Source organism: Scomber japonicus, chromosome 15 (genome assembly GCF_027409825.1).
Source record: "Scomber japonicus isolate fScoJap1 chromosome 15, fScoJap1.pri, whole genome shotgun sequence".
NCBI lineage: Eukaryota > Metazoa > Chordata > Actinopteri > Scombriformes > Scombridae > Scomber > Scomber japonicus.
The window spans coordinates 3,429,293-3,452,621 of record NC_070592.1 but is presented as its reverse complement, the minus strand read 5'-3'; the positions used below and the strand labels follow the sequence as shown (position 1 = coordinate 3,452,621).

Sequence of the window (23,329 nt, the reverse complement as noted above, 5' to 3'; positions counted from 1 at the left end):
AGTGACTGAAGGAGAGAGAGTGACTGAAGGAGAGAGTGACTGAAGGAGAGAGAGACTGAAGGAGAGAGAGTGACTGAAGGAGAGAGAGTGACTGAAGGAGAGAGAGTGACTGAAGGCGAGAGAGAGACTGAAGGAGAGAGAGTGACTGAAGGAGAGAGAGTGACTGAAGGAGAGAGAGTGACTGAAGGAGAGAGAGAGAGAGAGTGACTGAAGGAGAGAGAGTGACTGAAGGAGAGAGTGACTGAAGGAGAGAGAGTGACTGAAGGAGAGAGAGTGACTGAAGGCGAGAGTGACTGAAGGCGAGAGAGTGACTGAAGGCGAGAGAGTGACTGAAGGCGAGAGAGTGACTGAAGGGGAGAGAGTGACTGAAGGCGAGAGAGTGACTGAAGGCGAGAGAGTGACTGAAGGAGAGAGTGTGACTGAAGGAGAGAGAGATTGAAGGAGAGAGAGTGACTGAAGAAGAGAGAGTGACTGAAGGGGAGAGAGTGACTGAAGGCGAGAGTGACTGAAGGCGAGAGAGTGACTGAAGGCGAGAGAGTGACTGAAGGCGAGAGAGTGACTGAAGGAGAGAGTGACTGAAGGCGAGAGAGTGACTGAAGGAGAGAGAGTGACTGAAGGAGAGAGTGACTGAAGGCGAGAGAGTGACTGAAGGAGAGAGAGTGACTGAAGGAGAGAGAGTGACTGAAGGAGAGAGAGTGACTGAAGGCGAGAGAGTGACTGAAGGAGAGAGAGTGACTGAAGGAGAGAGAGTGACTGAAGGAGAGAGAGATTGAAGGAGAGAGAGTGACTGAAGAAGAGAGAGTGACTGAAGGAGAGAGTGTGACTGAAGGCGAGAGAGTGACTGAAGGAGAGAGAGATTGAAGGAGAGAGAGTGACTGAAGGAGAGAGAGTGACTGAAGGAGAGAGAGTGACTGAAGGAGAGAGTGTGACTGAAGGAGAGAGAGTGACTGAAGGCGAGAGTGTGACTGAAGGAGAGAGAGTGACTGAAGGAGAGAGAGATTGAAGGAGAGAGAGTGACTGAAGGAGAGAGAGTGACTGAAGGAGAGAGAGTGACTGAAGGAGAGAGTGTGACTGAAGGCGAGAGAGTGACTGAAGGCGAGAGTGACTGAAGGAGAGAGAGACTGAAGGAGAGAGAGTGACTGAAGGAGAGAGAGTGACTGAAGGAGAGAGAGACTGAAGGAGAGAGAGTGACTGAAGGAGAGAGAGTGACTGAAGGCGAGAGAGTGACTGAAGGAGAGAGAGTGACTGAAGGAGAGAGAGTGACTGAAGGAGAGAGAGTGACTGAAGGAGAGAGAGTGACTGAAGGAGAGAGAGTGACTGAAGGAGAGAGACTGACTGAAGGAGAGAGTGACTGAAGGAGAGAGAGTGACTGAAGGAGAGAGAGTGACTGAAGGCGAGAGTGTGACTGAAGGAGAGAGAGTGACTGAAGGAGAGAGAGTGACTGAAGGCGAGAGAGTGAAGGAGAGAGAGTGACTGAAGGAGAGAGAGTGACTGAAGGAGAGAGTGACTGAAGGAGAGAGTGTGACTGAAGGAGAGAGAGTGACTGAAGGAGAGAGAGTGACTGAAGGCGAGAGAGTGACTGAAGGAGAGAGTAACTGAAGGAGAGAGAGTGACTGAAGGAGAGAGTGACTGAAGGAGAGAGAGTGACTGAAGGAGAGAGAGTGACTGAAGGAGAGAGTGACTGAAGGAGAGAGAGTGACTGAAGGAGAGAGAGTGACTGAAGGAGAGAGTGACTGAAGGAGAGAGAGTGACTGAAGGAGAGAGTGACTGAAGGAGAGAGAGTGACTGAAGGAGAGAGTGACTGAAGGAGAGAGAGTGACTGAAGGAGAGAGAGTGACTGAAGGAGAGAGTGACTGAAGGAGAGAGAGTGACTGAAGGCGAGAGTGTGACTGAAGGAGAGAGAGTGACTGAAGGAGAGAGAGTGACTGAAGGCGAGAGAGTGAAGGAGAGAGAGTGACTGAAGGAGAGAGAGTGACTGAAGGAGAGAGTGACTGAAGGAGAGAGTGTGACTGAAGGAGAGAGAGTGACTGAAGGAGAGAGAGTGACTGAAGGCGAGAGAGTGACTGAAGGAGAGAGAGTTTGAAGGAGAGAGAGTGACTGAAGGAGAGAGAGTGACTGAAGGAGAGAGAGTGACCGAAGGAGAGAGAGTGACTGAAGGCGAGAGAGTGACTGAAGGAGAGAGAGTGACTGAAGGAGAAAGAGTGACTGAAGGAGAAAGAGTGACTGAAGGAGAGAGAGTGACTGAAGGAGAGAGAGTGACTGAAGGAGAGAGAGTGACTGAAGGAGAGAGTGACTGAAGGAGAGAGAGACTGAAGGAGAGAGAGTGACTGAAGGAGAGAGAGTGACTGAAGGAGAGAGAGTGACTGAAGGCGAGAGAGAGACTGAAGGAGAGAGAGTGACTGAAGGAGAGAGAGTGACTGAAGGAGAGAGAGTGACTGAAGGAGAGAGAGTGACTGAAGGAGAGAGAGAGAGAGAGTGACTGAAGGAGAGAGAGTGACTGAAGGAGAGAGTGACTGAAGGAGAGAGAGTGACTGAAGGAGAGAGAGTGACTGAAGGCGAGAGTGACTGAAGGCGAGAGAGTGACTGAAGGCGAGAGAGTGACTGAAGGCGAGAGAGTGACTGAAGGGGAGAGAGTGACTGAAGGCGAGAGAGTGACTGAAGGCGAGAGAGTGACTGAAGGAGAGAGTGTGACTGAAGGAGAGAGAGATTGAAGGAGAGAGAGTGACTGAAGAAGAGAGAGTGACTGAAGGGGAGAGAGTGACTGAAGGCGAGAGTGACTGAAGGCGAGAGAGTGACTGAAGGCGAGAGAGTGACTGAAGGAGAGAGTGACTGAAGGCGAGAGAGTGACTGAAGGAGAGAGAGTGACTGAAGGAGAGAGAGTGACTGAAGGAGAGAGAGTGACTGAAGGAGAGAGAGTGACTGAAGGAGAGAGAGTGACTGAAGGAGAGAGAGATTGAAGGAGAGAGAGTGACTGAAGAAGAGAGAGTGACTGAAGGAGAGAGTGTGACTGAAGGCGAGAGAGTGACTGAAGGAGAGAGAGATTGAAGGAGAGAGAGTGACTGAAGGAGAGAGAGTGACTGAAGGAGAGAGAGTGACTGAAGGAGAGAGTGTGACTGAAGGAGAGAGAGTGACTGAAGGCGAGAGTGTGACTGAAGGAGAGAGAGTGACTGAAGGAGAGAGAGATTGAAGGAGAGAGAGTGACTGAAGGAGAGAGAGTGACTGAAGGAGAGAGAGTGACTGAAGGAGAGAGTGTGACTGAAGGCGAGAGAGTGACTGAAGGCGAGAGAGTGACTGAAGGAGAGAGAGTGACTGAAGGAGAGAGAGTGACTGAAGGCGAGAGAGTGACTGAAGGCGAGAGAGTGACTGAAGGAGAGAGAGTGACTGAAGGAGAAAGAGTGACTGAAGGAGAAAGAGTGACTGAAGGAGAGAGAGTGACTGAAGGAGAGAGAGTGACTGAAGGAGAGAGAGTGACTGAAGGAGAGAGAGTGACTGAAGGAGAGAAAAATACAGCATAAACTTTGAATTTGGATTATCTAGTATGAACCAGAGATCACTTAACCCTTTACATGCTGTTACACTTTTACATTTGAGAGCTATAAAAACACTGTATACACATTTCTATTAGCTGGACTTTTCTTGATGTGATTCATAGTTTACAACAATTACATTTTAAATTTTGGTGCAGCTGATAAACATTTTTATATATTTGTATTTAAGCTTAGTGTTGTTCTACTGGGTCAAATTGACCCTGTCTGTTTTGACTGTTCCTTCTTTCCGTCCTTCCCATTTTCTTCCTCCCTCCCTCCGTCAATCAATCAATCAATCAATCTTTATTTGTATAGCACCAAATCACAACAAAGTTATCTCAAGGCTCTTTCCACATAGAGCAGGTTCTAAACCGAACTCTTCAGGTTTTAATTTTAAAGAGACCCAACATTCCCACATGAGCAACAGTGGAGAGAAAAAACTCCCTTTTAACAGGAAGAACCCTCAGAACCAGACTCAGAGTAGGAGAACATCTGCCTGGACCGTCCTTCCTTCTTCCCTCCCTCCTTCTCTCTTTCTTTCCTCCCCCCTACCTTCCTCCCTTCCTTATTTCCTCTGTCCTTCTTTCCTTCCTCTTTTCCTTTCTCCCTTCCTTTTACTGTTTCAGTGCACTGATGTAACTTCATACAATAAAGTTTATTCTTAAGCTGAAAAAACATCAACATCAATTACTTATCTTTGTCACAAGTGTTTGAGGGATCAATGCAAATGTGTGTCCATGTATATTCAGTATATTCTGTACTTATAACGTTATCGGCCAATATATTGATATTAGGGCTGTCAGCGTTAACGCGTTAATCGTGATTAGATTAATGCAATCCATAACGCGTTAATTTTTTTTAATCTCATTTTAATGTTGCAAGCCTTTTTGTCCCTTCTACTCCCCCGTAGACGGCTCCTCTAGCTGTAGCGCTATGCTTTGAAGTGGCCTCCTGCAGTAAACCTACCGCGCTGATGGAAAGTAAGAGAGCTACTGGACTTTTGAACGGCTTGTTTAACTTTAAAACACTTCCAGACGCTTCAGTTGACAAGTCAAAAGTAAAATGCAACCTGTGTCAAACGGAGTTTAACTACCACCGGAGTACGTGGAGTTTGAGTTAGCACCTCCACGCTAAACACCCAGGTGCAGCCAAGCCAGCCTCAGCTCCACCAAAGGACCATTTTGGAGTGTGGGAGTCGCAGCAGAGCCGTGATTGATTCCCAGTTAAGACACTCTGGTAAGAAATGCTTTACATTATGGGCTTAAAACTGCCTTCAAATGGAAAATAACAGGATTTTAAACACGCAATTCAAAACGCCATTAATCGTGATTAACTATGGAAATTCTGCGATTAATCTCGATTAAAAAAATTAATCGTTTGACAGCCCTAGTAATAAGACACCAGCATGTGTATATATATAGTGAAATACAGCAAAGTTACTTCCTGCTGCCAGCCGACCAACACCGACCGACTGAAAGCCTGAAGGAAGAGAGGAAGGAAGGAAGGAAGGAAGGAAGGAAGGAAGGAAGGAAGGCCGACTAACACCGACCGACTGACTGAAAGCACCTCAGGTATCCAGATTATTTTCTATATCTTGAAACAATGACCTTCCAAAAAAAAAAGAAAAAGCCGGAATCAGCTGTAGTAGCATGACAGAGTATCAGCACAGCAGCAGACTCTGTGGTTTGAGCAGCATGTCAACTGGCTTTGCTTTTCTCCCCGCAGTGCTGAACAGGTTTCCTCCTCCTGGTTTGTGTTTTTTGTTTTTTTTTGGGATCAACACAGTGCCAAGAAAACTTAAAAAAGTTGGCTCATGTTAAATGTGTTTAAGGGTTAGTAGACGAGCTCAGAGTAAGAACTGGAATCTGCTCATAGCTTCCTTCCTTCCCTCCCTCCCTCCTTCCTTCCTTCCTTCCTTCCCTCATTTCCTTCCCTCCTTCCTCCCCCCTTTCCTTCCTTTCTTCCTCCCCTCCTTCCACCCTCCTTCCTTCCTTCCTCCTTCCTTCCCCCCTCCCTCCCTCCTTCTTTCCTCTCTCCATCTTACCTTCCTTCCTTCTTTCCTCCATCCGTCCTTTCCTCCCTTCCTTCCTTCTTTACTTCCCTCCTTCCTTCCTTATCTCTTTCTTCCCCCCACCTTCCTTCTTTCCTTCGTCCCTCTTTTCCTTTCTCCCTCCCTCCTTCCTTCCCTCCTTCCTTCCTCCCTCCCTCCCTCACTCCTACCTTCCGACTTTTTTCCTCCGTCCTTCCTCCCTCCTTTCCTCCCTTCATTCCTCCCTCCTTTCCTTCCTTCCTCCTCTCTTCCTTCCTTGACTCGAGGATCAACACACTGCCAACAAACTTTAAGAAGTTGGCTGATGTTAAAATGTGTTTAAGGGTTAGTAGACGAGCTCAGAGTAAGAACTGGAATCTGCTCAGAGCAACAACACATACACATGAATCCTGTTTTAGACTTTCACTAATTGACCTCGTCTGTTTTGACTGTTCTTTCTTTCTTTCCTCCCTTCCTTCTTTCCCTCCCTCCTAGTCTCTTTCTCCGCCCACCTTCCTCCCTTCCTTATTTCCTCTGTCCTTCCTCCTTTCATTTTTCCCTCCCTCCTTACTTCTTTCCTCCCTTCATTCCTCCCTCCTTTCCTTCCTTCCTTCTGTCCTTCTTTCCTTCCTTCTCTCTTTCTTTCCTCCCTCCTACCTTCCTCCCTTCCTTCCTTATTTCCTCTGTCCTTCTTTCCGTCCTTCCTCCTTTCCTCCCTTCCTTCTGTCCTTCCTCCCTTCTTTATTTCATCTGTCCTTCTTTCCTCCCTCCATCCCCCTTTCTTCCTTCCTTCTGTCCTTCCTTCCTCCCTCCCTCCCTCCTTCTTTCCTTCCCTCCTTCCTTCTCTGTCTCTTTCTCCCCCCCCACCTTCCTCCCTTCCTTCTTCCCTGTCCTTCTTTCCTTCCTTCCTTCCTCCCTCCTTTCCATCCTTCCTTCCTTGACTCGAGGACAACAGGAAGGTTAAAGATGTTGTGTATTAACTTACAAACTATGTGCTTCCTTCATGTAGTTAATTTAACATCATTGATCTGTTTTACTTCATCTCTTCTCTGTCTGTAAAACAAGATCTCTTCATATAATTATCTTTTTTTTTTATTTTCTATGTGCTGAAATAATCTCTTAGCCTCATTTAACTCACTCTGCAATTAGCACGTAACTTCACTTATTACCTCATTACCAGCCAGAAGAGCCTCCTCAGCTCCGTTATCATCATTAACAATCTTACACACTCCTCCTCCTCTCTAACCGAGGAGACCTTTTCCCTTATTGCTTAAAGTGGATTCTTACCATGAATACAAATGATTGATTGATATTCACGATTCGTCTTCAATTAACTGAGAGAGGTTTTTGCCTTTTTGTTACACAGCAGACTTGAGTTGGTTGGCTGAGTGTTTGTTTAATCTTGTTTATCAGGTTGAGTTTCACATCTGGAGCACATTTCAGTTCTTACTCTGAGCTCGTCTACTAACCCTTAAACACATTTTAACATCAGCCAAGGTCTTAAAGTTTGTTGGCTGTGTGTTGATCCCAAAAAAAAAAAACAGGATGAAACACGACTCTTAAAATATTTGATTAACGTATACTTAGAGGAAACAAAAAGAAGTTCACAGTCATTGTTTTATGATCTGCGAGAACATTTTATAGAATATGAAAATCTTGTTGTCCTTGAGTCAAGGAAGGAAGGAAGGAAGGAAGGAAGGATGGAAGGATGGAAGGAAGGAAGGAAGGAAGGAAGGAAGGAAGGAAGGAAGGAAGGAAGGAAGGAAAGGCAGGAGGAATGCAGAGAGGAAAGGAAAGAGGGAAGGGAGGAAGGAAAGGATGGATGGAGAAAAGAAGGAAGGAAGGAAGGAAGGAAGGAGGGAAGTAAGGAAGAAAGGATGGAAGGAAGGAAAGGCAGGAGGAATGCAGAGAGGAAAGGAAAGAAGGAAGGGAGGAAGGAAAGGACGGATGGAGGAAAGAAGGAAGGAAGGAAGTCCTTCTTTCCTTCTTTCCCCCTTCATCTTTTCCTTTCTCCCTTCCTCCTTCCTCCTTCCCTTCCTTCCTTCCTTCCTCTCTCCTTACTCCTTTCCTTCCTTCCTCCCTCCCTCCCTCCCTCCTTATTCCTTTCCTTCCTCCCTTCCTTCCTCCCTCCCTCCCTTATTTCATTCATTCATCTTTTCCTCCTTCCTCCTTTCCTTCCTTCTATCCTTCCTTCTCTCCTTCCCCTTTTCCTTCCTTCTATCCTTCCTTGCTTCCTTCCTTCTCTCCTTCCTTACTCCCTTCTTTCTTTCCTTCCTTCTCTCCTTCCTCTTTTCCTTCCTCGGCTCCTCGACGTTACGGCCGACTTCACGTCTTTCCTCGTTCTATCGTTTAATGTTTGAACTCGTGAACTCAGTCTGACTCTCTGGAGCTCAGGTTCATTATCCCTCTCAAGTTCTTCTGTCTGCCTGCCCTCGCCCCGAGTCTCGCCCGCCTGCCTTTAGCCGACAGCTCAGCTCTCTTTGCCTGTTAAAAAAAAAAAAAAACTGCTATTTGAACTTATTGCAAACTGTGTGAGTCTGAGTTCTGCTTTTGGGTTCAAACTCAGTTACATCTAAAAAAAAAAAAAAAGGCCAGAAGAGTAAAGTTACGTGTTAATTGCAGAGTGAGCTAAATGAGGATAAGAGATTATTTCATCACATAGAAAAAAAGGGAGGAAGGATGTAAGGAAGGGAGGAAGAAGGGAGGGAGGGAGGAAGAAGGAAGGAAAGGAGGTAGGGAGGAAGGAAGAAAGGGAGGGAGAAGGAATGGAGGAAGAAGGAAGGAAAGGAGGTAGGGAGGAAGGAAGGAAGGGAGGAAGAAGGAATGGAGGAAAGGAGGGAGGAAGGAATGGAGGAAAGGAGGGAGGAAGGAAGGAAGGGAGGTAAGGCAGGGAGGAAGGAAGGAGGGAAATGAAAGGAGGGAGGAAGGAAGGGAGGAAGAAGGACGGAAAGGAGGTAGGGAGGGAGGGAGGAAGAAGGGAGGAAAGAAGGAAGGAAGGGGGGAAAGGAGGAAAGAAGGAAGGGAGGGAGGAAGAAGGAAGGAAAGGCGGGAGGGAGGGAGGAAGGAAGGAAGAGAGGAGAGGAAGGAAGGAAGGAAGGGAGGAAGAATGGAGGAAAGGAGGGAGGAAGGGAGGGAGGAGGAAGAATGAAGGAAAGGAGGGAGGAAGGGGGGAAGGGAGGGAGGGAAAGAGGGAGGAAGGGGGGAAGGGAGGGAGGGAGGGAGGTAGGGAGGAAGGAAGGAAGGGAGGGAAGGTGTAAGACGGAAGGAAAGGAGGTAGGGAGGAAGGAAGGAGGGAAAGGAAAGGAAAGAAGGAAGGAAGGGAGTAGGAGGAATTGCTCATTATAAAAAGGACCAGTCGAAAAAAAAAGAGAAGAAGAAGAACACACAATGAAACTCATAAATCAACCCCATGAATAATACAGTAGGTGCATTTTAACTGTAAAGGGCCATATTGAGCCTGATCAATGCTGTTAAATTAACTACATGAAGGAAAGAAGGGAGGGAGGAAGGAAGGAAGGAAGGAAGGAAGGAAGGAAAGGAGGGAGGAAGGAAGGAAAGGAGGGAAAGGAAAGAAGGAAGGGAGGGAGGGAGGAAGAAGGAAGGAAAGAGGGAGAAAGGAAGGCAGGGAGGGAGGAAGAAGGAAGGAAAGGCGGGAGGGAGGGAGGAAGGAAGGAAGGGAGGAAAGGAAGGAAGGAAGGAAGGCAGGGAGGAAGAAGGAAGGGAGGAAGGAAATCAGGGAGGAAGGAAGGGAGGGAGGAAGAAGGAAGGAAAGGAGGGAGGAAGGAAGGAAAGGAGGGAAAGGAAAGAAGGAAGGGAAGGAGGGAGGGATGTAGGGAGGAAAGAAGGAAGAAGGAAGGAGAAGAAGGAAGGAAAGGAGGGAGAAAGGAAGGAAAGCAGGGAGGAAGGACGGAAAGGAGGTAGGGAGGAAGAAAGTAAGGGAGGAAAGGAGAGAGGAAGGAAGGAGGGAAAGATAAGAAGGAAAGGAGGGAGGAAGGAAGGTAGGAAAGGAGGGAGGGAGGGAGGAAGGGGGGAAGGGGGAAGGAAGGAAAGGAGGGAAAGGAAAGGAAAGAAGGAAGGAAGGGAGTAGGAGGAATTGCTCATCATAAAAAGGACCAGTCCAAAAAATAAAGAAGAAGAACACACAATGAAAGTCATAAATCAACCCCATGAATAATACAGTAGGTGCATTTTAACTGTAAAGGGCCATATTGAGCCTGATCAATGCTGTTAAATTAACTACATGAAGGAAAGAAGGGAGGGAGGAAGGAAGGAAGGAAGGAAGGAAGGAAAGGAGGGAGGAAGAAGGAAGGAAAGGAGGGAGGGAGGACGGAAAGGAGGGAGGGAGGGAGGGAGTAAGGAAGGAAAGGAGGGAGGAAGGAAGGAGGGAAAGGAAAGAAGGAAGAAGGAAGGAAAAGAGGGAGGAAGGAAGGAGGGAGGAAGGAAGGAAGGAAAGGAGGGAGGGAGGGAGGGAGGAAGGAAGGAGGGAAAGAAAAGAAGAAAGGAAGGAAGGAAGGGAGGGAAGAAGGGAGGAAGGAAAGGAGGGAGAAAGGAAGGAAGGAGGGAAAGGAAAGGAAAGAAGGAAGGGAGGGAGTAGGAGGAATTACTCATTATAAAAAAGACCAGTCCAAAAAAAAAAAAAGAAGAACACACAATGAAACTCATAAATCAACCCCATGAATAATACAGTAGGTGCATTTTAACTGTAAAGGGCCACATTGAGCCTGAAATCTGTCTTAATGTTTATTATTAAGATGAAGGCAAATAAATGGAAAATAACTACGGCAATTGTTTGTTTCTGGTCGTATTAGAAGAAAAACTCAGTTCCAATACAATAATAATAAAGAAATACCCCATTATTAGTCAACTTCTGGCTATATTTGGAAATATTATGGGAGAAAAAAAAACTGTTAAGCATTAAAAAAAACTACTTAAATTAAAGTACTGAAGCATTATCAGTAAAATTAACTTAACCTTCCTGTCGTCCTCCCGGGTCAAATTGACCCTGTCTGTTTTGGCTGTTCCTTCCTTCCTTCCTTCTTTCCTTTTCTTCCCTTCCTTCATTGCTTCCTTCTTTCCTTCCTTCTGTCCTTCTTTCCTTTCTTCCCTTCCTTCTGTCCTTCTTTCCTTTTCTTCCCTTCCTCCCTTCCTTCATTGCTTCCTTCTTTCCTTCCTTCTGTCCTTCTTTCCTTTTCTTCCCTTCCTTCTGTCCTTCTTTCCTCCCTCCTTCCTTCCCTCCCTCCCTCCCTCCCTCCCTTCTTCCTTCTTTCCTTCTCTCTGACCTTCTTTCCTTCCCTCCTTCCTTCTGTCCTTCTTTCCTTTTCTTCCCTTCCTCCCTTCCTTCATTGCTTCCTTCTTTCCTTCCTTCCTTCTGTCCTTCTTTCCTTTCTTCCCTTCCTTCTGTCCTTCTTTCCTCCCTCCTTCCTTCCCTCCCTCCCTCCCTCCCTCCCTTCTTCCTTCTGTCCTTCTCTCCTTCTTTCCTTCATTCCTTCCCTCCTTCCTTGTCCTTCTTTCCTTTTCTTCCCTTCCTCCCTTCCTTCCTTCTTTCCTCCCTCCTTCCTTCCTTCCCTCCCTCCCTTCCTTCCTTCTTCCTCCCTCCTCCCTTTTTTCCAGCCCTCCTTCCTTCCTTCCTTCTGTTCTTCTTTCCTTCCTTCCTTCCTTTTGTCCTTCTTGCCTTCCTTCCTTTCCTCCCTCCCTCCTTCTAGATATCAAAAGTAAAAGTTCCTACAATTGACACGCAAGCATCAAACTCTTGTCTAAGCAGCATTTTATAGCTAATTTTAATTTCTTATGTACAGTTAGGAAGTTTAATCCAGAGAAATGTAAGAGGAGATGATTAATCAGGAGGGAAAGAGGTGAAAACAAATCTCTTTTTTGGGTGAAATTGTAAATGAAACCATCTGAAGGAACCACTAATCTAATATATTTGTATTTTAAAACTTGCTTATGTTGTTTTATGTGAAATAATGAGTCTGAAATGAAAGTAGGAACAACATAAATGAAGTAAACAGAGTAAAAACTGTACAATATTTGCCTCTGAGTTGTAGTGAAGTAGAAATATAATGCAGTAGAAAAAGCTTAAAATCAAATAAAGTAGAAGTGGAGCATATTTAGGGTGTGGAAAGGCTCATTTTGGCTCCAGCTGGTTTGTTTTTTTAAATCAAACTGTGCTGATGATAGAAAACCTTCATCATAAAACAACCATTTAATCTTCAATGAGGAAGCTGTTGGCATCGTGAGGAGTGCTGTATTCCCACGTGGCACTTGGCACCTCTCATACATCCATAATAACAAAATTAAAATAAAGACAGCCTAGTTTCTACCTGCTATAAATTATAACATAGTGGGAAGTCTGAGACATTTGGGAACAGCAGTGATAGCAAAACAGATTTTTTTACTAAGCGAGGCTGGAGCTTCTATAATAAACTTTTCATAACATCTTATTTCACCTAAATTACAATATGCACTTGACACTATTCGTGCATTCTCTCGAATGGCACTTGGCACCTCTCATACCTCCATAATAACAAAACAAAAAAAGGCAGCCCAATTTCTACTTGCTCTAAATTATGACAATTATGACAATTATGACATAGTGGGAAGTCCTAGCAATTAAAATCTGATTTTTTTACTAAGTGAGGCTGGCGCTTTTATAATAAACATTGTCTTATTTCACAATATGCACTTGACACTATTAGCGTAATCGCTCAAATGGCACTTGGCACCTCTCATACATCCATAATAACAGAACAAAAACAGCTTTTTTTACTAAGCGAGGCTGGATCTTCTATAATAAACATCATCTTATTTCACCCAAATTACAATATGCACTTGACACTATTAGTGCCATTTCTGTCATATGTTAATGTCAGCAAACTTCTGATATTTAATAACCTCTCAAAAGGCAATTGACCCCTCTCAAACATCCATAATAAAAAAATGTTTAAAAGGCTAAAAAAACAGCTTTTTTTACTATGCTATAGATGATGTCTATAATAAACGCAGTCTTATTTCACCTAAATTACAATATGCACTTGACACTATTAGTGCCACCTCTCATATGGCACTTGGCACCTCTCATACATCCATAATAACAAAACCAAAAAAAGGCAGCCCAGTTTCTACCTGCTATAAATTATGACATCGTGGGAAGTCATAGCAATTTGGGAACAGCAGTGATGACAGTACTGGTGATATTTCGGCCCCATGTGGGTGGCTGTGTGCTGAGCCCCCCCCCCCCCCCCCCCCGTTGGCCACGTTGACCTAGTTGGCCCTGGAGTGGAAAGCACGCAGTCGGAGGTACTTACCTTGACCCTGCGCCGGCTGAGGGAACAGACACACGAGAACCAAGCCGAGCAGGCAGACGCTCAATCTGACTGAGAACTGCATCCTGATAGCAGCAGACAGGAGGACACGACACACCTGAGGGAGGAGAGGAAGAGAGAGGAAGAGATGATAAGAGAGAGAGACAGAGGAGGGAGGCATGAAGAAAATGTTGAAGCGGAAAAAAAAGGGAAAGGAGATGAGACAAGGACAGTCAGAGAAGTCGAGAGAGAGAGAGAGAGAGAGAGAGAGAGAGAGGATGAAGTAGGAGGAGAGAAGGGCAACAGGAACGGAGAGGAGGAGGAGGAAAGCAAAGAAGAGGAAGAAAAAGGGATTTACACTGAGTCATTTGGCATTTTATCAGGCATGTTATCCAAGAATACCAGCCACAGTAATACCAGTCAGTTTAAAACGTTATATTTTACATTTTATTTTGAAATTAGAACGATGAATAGCTTGGTTTTTTTTCATTTGAGTCAGTTTAAAACGTTATATTTTACATTTTATTTTGAAATTAGAACAATGAATAGCTTGTTTTTTTTCATTTGAGTCAGTTTAAAACATTATATTTTACATTTTATTTTGAAATAAGAACGATAAATAGCTTGGTTTTTTTCATTGTTGTACATATCTGCCATTGGAGTCAGTTTAAAACATGATATTTTACATTTTATTTTGAAATAAGAACGATGAATAGCTTCCCATTGTTGTACATGTCTGCCACAGTAATACCAGTTACATTTTATTTTGAAATAAGAACGATGAATAGCTTGGTTTTTTCCCATTTGAGTCAGTTTAAAACGTTATATTTTACATTTTATTTTGAAATAAGAACGATGAATAGCTTCCCATTGTTGTACATGTTTGCCACAGTAATACCAGTTACATTTTATTTTGAAATAAGAAAGATGAATAGCTTGGTTTTTTCCCATTTAAGTCAGTTTAAAACGTTATATTTTACATTTTATTTTGAAATAAGAACGATGAATAGCTTGGTTTTTTCCCATTTAAGTCAGTTTAAAACGTTATATATTACATTTTATTTTGAAATAAGGACGATAAATAGCTTGGGTTTTTTCATTGTTGTACATATCTGCCATTAGAGTCAGTTTAAAACGTTATATTTTACATTTTATTTTGAAATAAGAACGATGAATAGTTTGGTTTTTCCATTTGAGTCAGTTTAAAACATTATATTTTACATTTTATTTTGAAATAAGAACGATGAATAGCTTGGTTTTTTTCCCATTGTTGTACATATCTCTGCTTGTCTGTGCTTTCATTAACTGTGCTGGCGAACTGGTGAATCATCTCTAATAGTAGACAATTTCACTTTCCATGAGATCATCACATACTTTCAACCCTCTGTCCTGTCCATCAAATATCTTCCTGACTCATATCATAATCTCTTCTTAAATAACCTGTCAAATTATCCTTTTTGTGTGTGTGTGTGTGTTTTCATATTAAGTTAAAATGACAGTTCTTCTATACTTGGTTGCTATGAAGCTATATAAAGAAAGCACTGATTCTAAGTTAAGTGAGTTTAAAAAAAGAAAAAAAAAAGGAGTACAATCACTGTCAAGCTATCAGCGCTGCATCAAACACAAAGCTCATTTCTCTCTCTCTGCAGAAGGATGAAGGCGCGGCAGATATCACCGCTGTCACCTGTAACTGCTCGCTTTTCACTTCAACTTATGCAAGAGACAATACGAGTGATATTAAAAGAGGGGAGGTGTTTTTATAACTGGGGTAATGTTTGATTATTAGCATCTTTTATGTCTTTGCAGTTGTAAAGGTTTAAATATATATCACTTGCTTCTAGTGCTGCTGCAAACTTTTAATTTCAGGCATTTTTTAAGTAATATATTGATACGACTGACACTTATTATGTCATATTCTCAGCATGCCAGCATTAAGATAGGGTGTGCTTGTGATAATAAAAGCAGATGTAGGATTATAGGGATGTTGAGAGCAGCTGTGCCTCTGTGTACCTTTAGAAAAATCACTATAATATAAAATGAAATGTTCCCTCAGAGACTCACTGTGTTGAGTTTCAGCTCAATTTTATGTCCAATTCCACCTCAATTTATAAGAGTATGAGCCTCTGAATAGTTTTAAACCTTGTTGTGACACTATTGCATGCTTTTATCTTGCTTTACGGCATCACTAAAAAAAAAAAAAAAATCCCTTTAAAAGATAATATCCTATTTTTGTCTACCTGCTCAGTCTCGCGCGCTATAAAAAAGGTGCTGCACATACATTAGGAAGCATGGTTGCGCACTCAAAGAACCCACATGCACCCAATTTAGCATGAACAGAACAACACAAGCTTATATATTATATTAAAAAACGACTTTCTGGTTATATTATATTACATACAAGCTGTAGAAGTTCTTAGTTAATTGACAATAAGCACAGGTGAGATCTGCACGTTGCGCAATGATCAGAGCGAGGTGAGCTGAGGTGCAGATTAAACGGATCTTTAAAAAAAAAGAAATGCTGTTGTTTTTTTTGGAGATGTGTGCAATATGTGTGTGCGTGTGTGCAGTGTGGATGAAGAAGAAGAAGAAGAAGAGCAGCAGCAGTCTTACCTTCTCAGATCATATGTTTCCAGGCTCCGCAGCTTTCCTCCTGCACAGCTGTAACAGAAGCTCACTAGTCCCCTCCAAAGCGACTCTGATCCACTCTGTTCACCAACTCCCCGCTGCCTCTGTCGATCTGCACATCATACAACAGCACACTTCCGGTCACAAGCTTCAAAATAAAGCTACCTCACTCACCGACGCGGCTTTCATGCATAAATCTTCGTCGTTTTCATCAAATCATCTTCATTAACTCCTGTTCTTTAAACCCAATCTGATACTTTTGCATTTATCCACACAATATTTTATTTTAATTTTAGCTGTTAACAATAATTTATAATAATAATAACCAACTGTGAAGAGTCGTGAAACCCTAAAACCATTTTAAAGCAAGGCTGGCGCTTCTATATAATAAACGTCGTCATATTTAACCTAAATTACAATATGCACTTGACACTATTAGTGCTATTTCTGTCATATATGTTAATGTTAACCAACCTAATGCATTTATTAACCTCTCAGAGAGTTTTCTTCATAATTGAGAAAGAAACATGCATTTTCTTAGCAAATGTTAATTACAGTAAGAGCTATATTAACGCTATCAGACCTTCAAATATTAGCCTAAAACAATGTTTAAAAAGGAGACATTAAGATTAAAAGTAAAAGCCTTGCTGGTAATTAGGCTATTTAACAACCTCTCAAATAGTTTTCTTCTATTAATTGAGAAAGGAAATTAACTCTCTGCTTGTTAACTAACTGACGCCAACTGTCAACATAGCCTAGCTTAGCTTTTACTAGCCAATGTTAGCTAAACGTTAAAGCTAGCTATTAAAGCTAACTTACCTTCAAATATCAGCCTAAAACAATGTTAAAAAAGGAGACATTAAGGTTAAAAGTAAAAGCCTTGCTGTTGACTATTTTTGTACAATTATTTGGTTAGTTTTGAGGTTGGTCAGCTCTCCAAATTAACCATTTTTAGCCCCATCAATCACCAATTTGACTAAACTACTATATAGTTCTCATATTTTAAGTTTTTCTTCTTATCAGACTTAAAATTGGTGTTTAGAAATTAGCAGAAATCTCACCTGGAAGTGTAAGAGGTCGCTTGGTTTCCTTCATTCTGTATTCCCGTTTTATTTATTTATTTATTTTTCTTTAGGCCTAAATTATCTCCACACAGAGAATCGGGACTCTCCCGGTGTTTCGGTTTATTTGGTGACCGTGTTTAACTGGTGACTTTCACATCTAGGTGTTCTCCTTAAAGCCTGTAATTGTAGTTTCATCCCTTTTTAAATACTCATCTGCGATAAATATCTAAATCAGGCTAACCATTTACATAAATGAAACTGTAGGCTATTCACCTCTCTAAACATAGACTAATCTCATAATGTGAGAAAGTCACCAGTTAACACGGTCACCGATTAAACCGAAACACCGGAAGCGTTTAGCTGTTGCTACAAATTTTACTTATTTTAACATCACTGTTCTGATTAATCTTATTTCTGTCTGACATTTGTTGGCATTTAACAGGGCGTACTGCTCTGAATACTACATTACCCATGAGCCTCGGTGGTCGTTACTATGGAGACAAAGCCAATTAAAATGCAGATTGATATTTCAGTTTTCTTCAACATCTTTCATTTTATTTTCTGCTTATGCTTGAGCTCAGTGTTGTCAGATGTAGGTTATTATAATTTATGTATTTATATAATAACACAGACGACTGAGAGTTTTTTTAAAGGACTTAAAACATTTCTTTTGTGCAGAACATTTGACTTTTAATTAACATTGCTTGTTGCTGCTTTCATGCTCTTATTTTTAAGATGTTTTATGTTAGTTTTCTTTAGTTTAAATCTGTCTTTTATATTGATGCTTTTACTTTGTAGCACTTTGAGATTTGCTTCAAAAGGTAAAGTGTGTTACAAATATTATCTGTACAATGTATATCTATTCCAAAAGTCCCATAATGTCTAATAATTTTCTCTTTTACTGACACTCAAGATCCAAAATCCAAAATGCAAAGGGTATGAAAGTACAGCTTCAGAAAGTTGGATATCCTAGACCCATGTTTTGGTTTATTTTAGCACTTTATCTTCCACCTCATAAGATTTCTCTCATTTTTCCCACTCCATTAACATACACAAGGGGTGCAAACTATTATATTAGAAAGCTGAAAATGTATAAGCTTCATAAAAGTAGAATTACCGGCAGAAATAAAGGTGACAGATTTCTCTTTTATTTTGAAGGCATGATAACGTCTCTTCCTGCCTCGCTGTGCCTGTCACCATCCAGCTTAACGCTTGCTTGCTTTCTCGCCTCTCTCTCAGTTGAGACTTGCAGGAGGACTGATGGGTGTTTCCCGCTTCATTCACCATCCAGCCCTGCAGCTATTCATTCCTCTTTACCTGGTTTAATGCGAGGCGAGGCAGCACAAATATGTGTTTGAGCGGCAGGCAGGTTGGAGAGGCTGCCAGGGACTAAATGTGTGTATTATAGTGTGACCCCTGGCTATAGGTGCTATATGCTGCTGCAGGGCTCCTATTAAAGTCCTCCTCCACTCAAAAAAGGCTGTTTTTCCTTCTTGTTCCTACAAATGGATGTTTTTAAACTTCACAGTGCAGAATGATGTATGTGCAGACTTTGACACTAAAGGCTGTTTGCTCATTCATCGGCTGTGAAAACGTGGAAAGTCTCTCTGCATGTGCTCATTGAATATTGAATATGTGACTTTTATTTTGAAGGGCGGAGCCAATGAGCATGATTTGTGACCTTACATAATAGTTTTGGAAGCAGGTTTTGACCAAATATTCAACTTATACAACCTCCAGATGCATATTTAACCCTCCTGTCGTCCTCCCGGGTCAAATTGACCCCAACTCTTTTGACTGTTCCTTATTTCCTTCCTTCCTTCCTCTTTCTTTGCTCCCTCCTCCTTCCATACTTCTTTCCTCACTTCCTTCCATCCTTCCTTCTCTCCTTAGTTCTCTCCTTACTTCCTTCCTGTTTTCCTCCCTCCTTCCTTCCTCCTTTCCTCCCTCGCTCCTTCCTTCCTTCTTCCTTCCTTCCTTCCTTCCTCATTTCCTTCCCCCCTTCCTTCTTTCCTTCCTTCCTTCTCTCCTTCTCTCCTTCCTTCCTTCCTGTAGGGAAGGAGGAGGGTTAAACAGGTGTTAAAAATACAATAATAAAAACACATTATCAATGGATTGCAATGCATATAAATCTCCTTTTTTTGTATATTTAAATTCAAAATCTGCACAAATCCAATCCCTCCTTATTTTGTTTCAACATATGAATGTATCCTAAATCATATTCATAATCCCAAATTATGATAATGAACTTTATTTATACACTACCGTACAAAGTTACACAATGCTTAACATTAAATTAACAATTAAATTCAAAATGGAATAAAAGCATAATTGAAAAAGCTGCAGAAATACAACAAATTAGAAGTGTTGGAAATATAAAAGCATGGTACCAGTTACATAAATGAAGGTCCTTTTTGAAGTTTAAAGGTTGCTGTTGATCAAAGGAGACCAGTTATATCCAGTTTGATGTGTTTACACCTTCATGTGAGTAAAAAAACTTTCACTATGTGGCGTAAACACAAAGAACCAAAAATACTTTCACCATAATTTGCCTTTAATTACACAGTGTTCTTCTTCTGGGCCTTAAATTCCTGCAGAAGCTCCAGAGAAACACACACACACACACACACACACACACACACACACACACTGTAACACACACACACACACACACACACACACACACACACACACACAGTAACTTCCAGTCAGAGCCGCAGCGTTGTTACGATGTGCAGGTGGTATCTCTGAGCTACACACACACACACACACACACACACTGTAACACACACACACATACACACACTGTAACACACACACACATACTATGGGGTCCAGTCTTTCTAAAGGGTCTAGAGACATAATTTTAACTCCTAAATTCATCATAATTCTGTTTGAACAAAAAAATGACTTGAAATATCAAAAACTCTCACATAAATTTGAAACCTGAATTTTGCCCCCCTCGTTGGGACCCGTAATGCTAACGTCTATTAGCCACAGTACAATTCATATTCAGTATTTGAACAAATGTTGGATTGAAACCCTAACCCTGACCCTAACCATTAACACTGCATCTAATAATCCAGTTAGCCAGGGGATAATCACTAAGCTAATATGCTAATACGAAGCTAACATGCTAACATACACAGTATCTAATAATCTAGTTAGCTAGGGGGCTAATGGCTAAGCTAATATGCTAATACGAAGCTAACATGCGAACATACACACTTACACACTTTGTCAGGAAAAGGTCCCCACCAGGGAAATTCGTGCACTGCAGTACCGTGTGTGACCTCTGGGGTTCACACACAGTCAGGAAAACCAACCTTGTGGGGACCGGGCCTATCAGGAGGCTGTTTGCTATTGACTCCAATGCTCGTACCCGTGGGGACCGACTCCTGGTCCCCACGGGTTAATAATATGACAGGTTTCGGTCCTCACCAGGATAGAAAAACCAACACTGTAAAACACACACACACACACACACACACACACACACACACACACACACACACACACACACACAGGGCTTCTGTCCAGTGAAGGTGAAGCGAGCAGCGTCTCTTCACTTCTTCTTATTATGAGTGTGTTTGCTGACCGTGTCACCTTTTACCTTTTTAACCAACAGTAAAATCAAAGGTCTCTGAAGCTTCCTGTAGTCTATTACACACACACGCACACACACACACACACACACACACACACACACACACACACACTCACACACACACACTGTAGTCTATTATCATAATCATGAATATTTAACAGTAAAAACCATGTGTGTGTGTGTGTGTGTGTGTTACTGTGTGTGTGTGTGTGTGTGTATGTGTGTGTGTGTTACAGTTTGTGTGTATGTGTTACTGTGTGTGTTACTGTGTGTGTGTGTGTGTGTGTGTGTGTGTGTGTGTATGTGTTACTGTGTGTGCGTGTGTGTATGTGTTACTATGTGTGTGTGTTACTGTGTGTGTGTGTGTTACTGTGTGTGTGTGTGTGTGTGTGTGTGTGTGTGTTCCCTTCAGAGTGTGTGTTTCATGGCTCCCCACCAGAATAACTGCAGCTTGAATAAACAGTTACTGTGTGTGTGTGTGTGTGTGTGTGTGTGTTACTGTGTGTTACTGTGTGTGTGTGTGTGTGTGTGTGTGTGTGTGTGTGTTACTGTGTGTTACTGTGTGTGTGTGTGAGTGTGTGTATGTGAGTGTGTGTGTGTGTGTGAGACCAAAGAGTTTGTTTTTACAGTCAGATATTTCATGAGAGAGCAGATTAACATAAACCTGGTGTATAATGTCAGGGTTTGAATTTTAAATATCACTAAAACTATTAAATCATCATTTTGGGGATGATTTTTAGACTTAACCCTCCTGTCGTCCTCCCGGGTCAAATTGACCCCAGCTCTTCTTTCCTTCCTTCCTCTTTCTTTAATTTTTCCTTCTTTCCTCACTTCCTTCCATCCTTCCTTGCTTCCTTCCTCCTTTCCTTCCTCCCTCCCTCCTTACTCCTTTTCTTCCTTCATTCCTTCCTTCCTTCCTCCCTCCTTACTCCTTTCCTTACTTCCTTCCTTCCTCCCCCTTCCTTCCCTCCTTACTCCTTTATTCCTTCCTCTTTTCGTCCTTACTCCTTTCCTTCCTTACTTCCTTCCTTCCAACCTTCCTTGCTTCCTTCCTTCCTCCTTTCTTTCCTCCCTTCCTTCTCTCCTTCCTTCCTTCCTCCTTTCCTTCCTCCCTTTCTTCCTCCCTTCCTTCCTTCCTCCTTTCCTTCCTCCCTTTCTCCCTTCCTTCTCTCCTTACTTCCATCCTTCCTCCTGTCTTTCCTTGACCCGAGGACAACAGGAGGGTTAAAGGAAACCTGATGAAAATGTAATAATAAAGGGGTTTTAGTTAAAGGAGATGGTTAATGTCCCAAAACTTGAATGTTGGTCGATTTTGATTTTTGATTTTTGATTTTTTACATTGCCTACAAGCTCACATCAATCAATCAATCTTTATTTGTATAGCACCAAATCACAACATCAGCTTGTTACTTTTGCTCATATTGCTTTGGTTGCTAAGGTGGTTGCTAAGGTGGTTGCTAAGGTTGAAGAACTAAAATGGTATAAAAGGACAATTAACCCTCCTGTTGTCCTCGAGTCAAGGAAGGAAGGGAGGAAGGGAGGAAGGAAGGGAAGAGAAGACAGATGGAAGGAAAGAAGGGACGATAGATGGAAGGGAAGGAAGGAAAGAAAAGTAGACCAGAAGGAAGGAAGGAAGGAAGGAAGGAAGGAAGGAAGGAAGGAAGGAAGGAAGGAAGGAAGGAAAAATAATGCTGAATAATTTATAATAGCTAAATACTGTACATCCCCTTTAAAACTTTCACAATAAAAGCCTTAATACATAATATAACATGTAAACTTTAACAGAGCACAAAATGACTAACATATATCTTAAAAAACTAATTATCTGACTGAAACTGTTTTTATAAAATCAACAAATCAAAATAACTTTCTTCTATTCTAGTATTTCTTGGGAAATAAAAGGAAAGTTTTGGGGAGTATGTGCTTTTATCAGTTTTGGCAGAATCAGGCATCCTATGTTAATGTTTTGTGCTAAACTAGACTAAATATAATCATCTCTGTGTCAGAATAGAAACACATTCATCTTCATCCAAAATTCAAACTTATGATTGTTTCTTGGTTCACACAAAACCAAACTGTGCAACAAGTATCCCAAATTATTACAGAGACAAATAAAAGGGATTATATGAGACAGATATTATATTATATGATATGTCTGTTTGCTGTTAATGTTTAGAAGCTGCAGAGACTTTTCATGTGCTGCCTCCTACTGGCCAAACCAGGTACAGCACCTCCAACCTGTGTGGGAATGTCTGCAGCACCTATAGCTGCATGAGATCTCTGGAGAACAGGGGTGTGAAACATGAGGCTCGTGGGCCAGAACCCGGCCCGCCAAGAGGTCTGTCCTTCCTACCTTTCTTCCTCCCTTTCTCTCTGTCTTCTTTCCCTCTCTTTCTTGCTTCCTTCCTTCATTCCATCTTCTGTTCTTTCCTTCCATCTGTCTTCTCTTCCTTTCCTTCCTTCCTCCCTTCCTTCCTTCCTCCCTCCTTTCCTTCCTTCCGTCATGCCTTCTTTCCGTCCCTCCTTCCTTCCTCCTTCCTTTCCTTTCTTCCCTCCTTTCCTTCCTTCCTCCTTCTTTCCTTCCCTGCTTCCTGCTTCCTTCCTTCCTCCCTTCCTCTTTTCTTCCCTCCCTCCCTCCTACCTTCCTTCCCTCCCTCCTTTCCCTTTTTCTTTCCTTCCTCCCTCCTTTCCATCCTTCCTTCTTCCTCCCTTCCTTCCTTGACTCGAGGACAACAGGAGGAATACTAAGGTAAAACTCTGCATAGATATATATATATATAAAAATAAATCTATATATTTATGATCCAACACACTGTTCCTATTTGTAGATGCAACCAAATGAATCAAAGGCAGAACGTTCTTGAGGTTTGATCATGTGAGACAACTTAATGACTAAAAAAAGATTAAATGATCCTTTTTAAAAAGAAGTTTAATTGAATTTAGCAGTTCAGTCAGTTCATTAGTGGGTTCTTACTGTCAGTGAAGCATTACCCTGCATCCTGTCTCAGCTCTCTGTGCTTTATTAATACGGGTGAAAAGACTCATTTCATATTAATATAGGAGCAGAGACACTCTTCTTTTTAATTTTTCACAAAAGAAGGTTGAGGATGAAGATACTGGGAGCAGAGATGATGAGTCAATATTTAAAAAAACAACATTTATTTCTCTGGTTTCAT

The 23,329-nt window shown here is 42.2% G+C and overlaps 2 protein-coding genes across 2 annotated transcripts in view; both read right to left on the bottom strand.

Moving 5' to 3' along the window:
- The window catches only part of LOC128374595 (collagen alpha-1(XIV) chain-like), a 127,217-nt gene extending 114,275 nt beyond the window's left edge, over window positions 1–12,942 (bottom strand). The window contains exon 1 of the mRNA XM_053334840.1: window positions 12,861–12,942. Within this exon, the coding sequence (XP_053190815.1) occupies window positions 12,861–12,942 (82 nt within the window). The remainder of the gene's footprint in view (window positions 1–12,860) is intronic.
- A 2,589-nt stretch (window positions 12,943–15,531) lies between these two features.
- Window positions 15,532–23,329, bottom strand: part of LOC128374594 (golgin subfamily A member 6-like protein 25) — a 30,108-nt gene continuing 22,310 nt past the window's right edge. The window contains exon 10 of the mRNA XM_053334839.1: window positions 15,532–15,594. Within this exon, the coding sequence (XP_053190814.1) occupies window positions 15,532–15,594 (63 nt within the window). The remainder of the gene's footprint in view (window positions 15,595–23,329) is intronic.